Source organism: Zeus faber (genome assembly GCF_960531495.2).
Source record: "Zeus faber genome assembly, chromosome: 8".
Lineage (NCBI taxonomy): Eukaryota > Metazoa > Chordata > Actinopteri > Zeiformes > Zeidae > Zeus > Zeus faber.
Window position 1 is genome coordinate 29,431,871 of NC_137195.1, and position 6,000 is coordinate 29,437,870.

Sequence of the window (6,000 nt, forward strand, 5' to 3'; positions counted from 1 at the left end):
CATTTATAACTATGCATAGCACAACCTCGTCATCTCACCCATCTTCAGCTACCACCATTTTAATCATGCCTGAGTTTAAAATTGTCAAACCTATCCTTTAACATCTTGTCCCACTTACTTCCGTCACACTTTATATGCCTCTTCTGCTGTTATAGTATATCCCACATGACAGCCAGAGACACAGTTTCCAATGCACTTAAACTACATATACAATCAACCCTCAAGTTCCCCTTTTCATGTTGTGTCAGTTGTGGATCCGACGCAGGAGGTACCGGTGGCCTCGGTGATCCTAGTGAGCCTGCTGCCCCTGTTGGTGGTCGCCGTGGTGGTGGTGGCCACGTTCTACTGGTACCGGGTCTTCCGCCAACACAAGTTCAACCAGGAGTGGGCTACTGGGAGCGGCAAGAAGCGCAAAGCCAAGGCCGGCGGGTTGGACTGCAGCGATGCCTGCGCCATCATGATAAACGACGACGGGTCTGACAGCAGCTCCACGCGCGCCAACAACCTGAACCACAACACGGAGCTTCTACCGATAGAGCTGGATCTGCAGGTGCCACACTTTCCTGTAATTTTTCTTTAATTAAATTAAAACTTGTTAGAATTCATTTTATTTGTAGCCAAGATTTAATAGTGGAGTCCTTTTGAGTCCCTTGAATCCTCCTTTTAAATGCTTTTGATATTTTTTGTGTATCTTGTGTCTTTGCTTTACATAATACCGTATGTCCATTTTGTTGCTCAAGGATAGTGTCTTGAAGCCAGCAATTGGATTATTCATTGTGTTCTGTTTCTATATGTATCATATTGTCTCTCTAATTTCTGTCTCACAGGCAGAGTTGGGCATGTATTCAGTTACTACTTAAGTAGTCTTAAGATCAGTTACAGTTACATACTCTACCCCAAACAAAAACAGGCACTGTTTTTGCAACTTCTGTTTCGCAGCCCATTTTCCACGCACTGAGTATTTCTGATATATTTCATCCACGTTATCCAAGTAGGCCAAACTGAATCTTACGAACGCTCCTATCCTCTGATCCCATCCAGGTCGGTAAGGGCCGTTTTGCCCAGGTGTACAAGGCCAAACTGAAACAGACCACTTCAGACCAGTTTGAGACTGTGGCCGTGAAGATCTTTCCCTGCGAGGAATATGCTTCCTGGAAGAATGAGAAGGACATCTTCTCCGACACAGACCTCAGGCACGAGAACATCCTCCACTTCCTGACCTCGGAGGAGAGGAAGCTGGAGAAACAGTATTGGCTCATTACTGCCTTCCATGCCAGGGGCAATCTACAGGTGGGAGACTGCATCAGAATAGAATACCACACAATATTGCATTTCCACCAATAAGCCACAACATTTAAACCACTGACAGGTGAAGTGAATAACAATGCTCATCCCATTCCAATGGCACCTGTCAAGGGGTGGGATATTTAAGGCACAGAGTGAACAGTCAGTTCTTGAAGTTGATGTGTTGGAAGCAGGAAAAATGAAAAGTGTAAAGATCTGAGTGACTTTGCGGACCGAATTGTGATGGCTAGAAGATTCAGAGCATCTCCAAAACAGCAGGTCTTGTGGGGTGTCCCTGGTATGCAGTGGTTAGTACCTACCAAAAGTGGTCGAAGGAAGGACAAACAGTGAACTGGCGACAGGATCATGGGTGCCCATGGGCTCATTGATGCACATGGGGAGCACATGGGGAGAAGTCTAGACTATCCGGTCCGATACCACAGAAGAGCAACTGTAGCACAAATTGCTGAAAAAATTAATGCTGGCTATGATAGAAAGGTGTCAGAACATACAGTGCATCGCAGCTTGCTGCATATGGGGCTGCCTAGCCACAGACCTCTCGGAGTGCCCATGCTGACCCCTGTCCTCGGCCGAAAGCGCCTACAATGGGAACGAGAGCGTCAGAACCAGACCATGGAGCAATGGAAAAAGGTGACCTGTTCTGATGAATCATGTTTTCTTTTATATAATTTGGATGGCCGGGTTAGGGGCCGATCCGATCAAGCATCTTTGGGATATGCTGGAACAACAAGCCCGCTCCATGGAGGCCCCACCTCACAACTTGCAGGACTTAAAGGATCTGCAGCTAACATCCTGGTGCCAGATACCACAGGACACTTTCAGAGGTCTTGTGGAGTCCATGCCTCGATGGGTCAGAGTTGTTTTGGTGGCACGAGCAGGAGCTACACAATATTAGTAGTTATTAGTGGTGGTTTTAATGTTATGGCAGATCAGTGTATATTTATTTTTTGTTAAAGAGTGGCTGCCCAGGAAATAGCTTTTACCCTGGTCTTTCAGGAGTACCTCACTCGTCACATCATCAGCTGGGATGATCTGAGGCAGCTGGGCATCTCTCTGGCCAGAGGCGTGGCCCATCTCCATAGCGACAACCTCCCCTGCGGACGCCCTAAGGTATAAACCAGCATATAACTGAAACTTAGAACTTAGTAGCTAGTTATATGTACTCAGTAACCCTAACTACATGCTCTAAGTTCCATGTAGATTTTAGAAATGACTGTCCAAAATTACATTCCCTAACTAACTAGCGCTAGTGGTAACTACACAATGGTGGTTTGGTTCCAATGTTTAAAACAGCAATTTATATATAATTGTTGAAAGATAGGGTTATAACACATATAACTTGATGTAACTAGTGCTTGAGTAGCTGTTTCACTCAATATATTCTCCGTCTGACTCAAGTTGTTATAAAGTTGTTATGGCATGTTTTACAAGCAACTACAAGCAACTGCACTGTACTTATAGTAGTAGTAGTAGTAGTAGTTCTGATTTTAGCATCAAAAAGTGTACAGTTTATACCCTTTTTTTCCCAGTAAGCCTGCTTTGAAAGTAGGGTTACATTTTTGCTGTTGCTCTTCCTCAGGTGCCGATTGTTCACCGGGACCTGAAGAGCTCCAACATCCTAGTGAAGAATGACCTGACCTGCTGCCTCTGTGACTTTGGCCTCGGCCTGCGCCTCGACAACTTCCTGACCGTCGATGATCTGGCCAACAGCGGGCAGGTGAGAGGGGAAGACACCGCAAAATCCAAATCCTAGCTTTCCTAAACTCAGCTGAGTTTGTCGGAAAAAACATTGGTGCTCGCTGCTGCATTCCAGGTAGACAGCAGGTTATTTCCATTCCCTTGAAATTCAGTACAGATCTAATAATAATAATAATAATAATGATAATAATAATAATAATAATAATAAAAACAAATAAATATTAAGAATGAGAATAATACACTTTATTTCCACTGCACTTAAAAAAAAAAAGAGCGAGTCGCTTTACAAATATGTGGTATAAAACAATAAATAAATGTTAATATATATATAAATAACACATTTCAAATGAATCAATAAATACAAAAATAAATTAGCAATAATGAATAAATAAAAGTTCAATAAAAACAAAAAAGGGCAATAAAAACAAGCAATGTGATATACAAAAACATTTGCGGGGTAGCTCCCATTCGACAATCTCATCACCGAGGGAAAGTCTGGTCGCTTCCTCTCCATGTGGCGTCATGGCCAGGCTTCGGAGACAGAGACAGAGACAGAGACAGAGAGAGAGACAGAGAGAGAGAGAGAGAGAAAGAGAGTGCAGTTTATGGATAAAGTGGAGTATCAGGAGTCATAGTCCTGACATGCAAACACCTTGCAGAAGTTCCCAGCCTTTTTTTCCCCCTGTATGTGTCACTCTCTCTGTCTCTGTCTCAGGGGCAAATCCACAAAAGGATTGCGCGGCTTTTGGGGCCACTAAACAGCCGCAAATAAAATGAAAAGCAGGTGTGTAATTCACAAAGCACCCGCAAACTATAAAATGCACTGCTAACTACGCTGCCAAGCTAATAGCGTCTGTGCATTTGCCAGACGCTAGAGCCTCGTTGCAAAAAGCGTCCAATTCACAAACACCGGCGCTAACATCTACACCCAGTGAGAGTGACACTACTACCGTCTGCAGTGAGTTGGTGGTAACTGCGCGAGACCAAAAAAAAAACAATACAACGTCTACAGAAAGCTGGTTTCGGGTGCAGCTTTGGGTTTGTGGTAGAGCAAAATATATTAAATCAACTGTAATAATTTCTTAATTGTAATATTATGATTCAGTGAGAATTAGAATTTCTTAAATAAATATATACACATTTTATTTATGCAATAAATAAACTGTGTGGGAAGAGTATGTTTTATTATAGATTTACTCATATTATTTAAATATATAGACACTGCACATGAACCTAAAAATACCAAGTAAAACCCAGGCCCCCTCTCTCTCTCCCTCTTGCCCTCAGCCAATTGCTCTCTCGCTGCCCATGTGCACTTTCCTTTGTGTTGTTTATGGTGATTCATGCACTAAACGCACACTAGCAACAGATAAAAGAGATCTGACTTATTTTCTAACACAGGCACTTCCCTTTGAGACACACACACACACACACACACACACACACACACACACACACACACACACACACACACACACAAACAAACCTACAAGTATATACGGGAAACTGTATTGTCCTCTATGCACATTAGTGTGAGAAAAATATTGACGGCATGGGATTGTGAGTGAAAATGTATCAAATACGGGATATTTTAGGAAAATTGATATATTTATATTATGATTATGATGATTATTACTAATATTGATTTATTTCTTAAAGGCAAACTCATTAAGAATAAAAAATATTTTCCAACCAACAAATTCCACCATTCCATTATGCGATTCCATTATGCAGTGCATTGCACTGCTGCCTCACAGCAAGAAGGTCCTGGTTTGATTCCCGCCTGGGGCGCTGTTGGCACTGTGCTCCGGCGAGTTATCTCCCAAATAGGAGCCTTTCTGTGTGGAGTTTGCATGTTCTCCCCGTGCTCACATGGGGTTTCCTCCACCTACCATCAGTAAGCACCCCAACCAAAAACATGCAGACATCATCGTCTGACCAGCGATGGACACTTGTTACCAGGTCCCCGGGCGTGTCAACGAATGCTGCCCACTGCTCCTGGCTGCCCCCCCGGAGGAAGGACAAGCCAGGATGGGTCAAATGCAGAGGCCACATTTCACTGGCCACCATCAAAGCATGTCAATGTGTGTGTGTGTGTGTGTGTGTGTATGGATGTGTTGTAGTGTGGTGTGTTGCGTGACAATTAAAAGTTCTTCTTCTTAACGACCAAGTGTTAAAACTCGGGGAGTGAGCAGAAAACCAGTCTTCCTGGTTCAATGTTTGCTTGTTACTTGTGAACTGGTGTCCTGATGATTAGAAGTCTTTGACTTTGATTCACGACATTAGATATTCGGTTCTTGAATGTGAAAACGGCGATATGCAGAATCCTTCAAGAAGTTAACCACAAATTATCCCACTTCTCTCGATATATACAACTCCCAGTGGTCAATGAAAGGCTGCTACAGAAGCCTTCGTCCCGCAGTGAGTGTTTAACTGCCTTGTTTCCACATCTCTAGGTGGGAACAGCGCGCTACATGGCACCGGAGGTGCTGGAGTCCCGGCTGAACCTGGATAACATCGAGTCCTTCAAACAGACGGATGTGTACTCCATGGCCCTCGTTCTCTGGGAGATGACGTCTCGGTGCCAGGCCATCGGAGGTGGGTGTGCACAAACACGACAGATGCATAGAACATAGAACAGTGTTACGATAGAGGAGACAGACAGTTTCTGCTAAATTACATTTTTCTCCGCTTTGAATCCACCTCCCAACAGGAAGCTGGGACAATTCGACACATCGGCGTGTTTTGCGGCGCAAGTTTGACGGCATAAACCATGACATTGGCACCAATGGCCAATCATTTTTAAACAGCAAAGAAAATTCAGTCTTTGTCTCCTTTAAAAAATAATGTTTACCATGACCTCACCTGTGCATCTAAATTTGAAGTGTAAATCGTGATATGTACGTCAGAACTTCTGATGTAGAAGCCTCCCCCATTGTCAATGAGTCTCGTTTGCGCCTGAACATGTCTGCTTCCGTTGCTGTGTGTGTGTGGGTG

At 43.7% G+C, this 6,000-nt stretch overlaps 1 protein-coding gene across 1 annotated transcript in view; it reads left to right on the forward strand.

Moving 5' to 3' along the window:
• tgfbr2b (transforming growth factor beta receptor 2b) overlaps positions 1–6,000 on the forward strand; it is a 38,085-nt gene that overhangs the window by 22,801 nt on the left and 9,284 nt on the right. Inside the window, exons 4-8 of the mRNA XM_080006017.1 lie at positions 249–550; positions 1,042–1,290; positions 2,302–2,415; positions 2,885–3,022; positions 5,460–5,601. Of these exons, the coding sequence (XP_079862143.1) occupies positions 249–550; positions 1,042–1,290; positions 2,302–2,415; positions 2,885–3,022; positions 5,460–5,601 (945 nt within the window). The remainder of the gene's footprint in view (positions 1–248; positions 551–1,041; positions 1,291–2,301; positions 2,416–2,884; positions 3,023–5,459; positions 5,602–6,000) is intronic.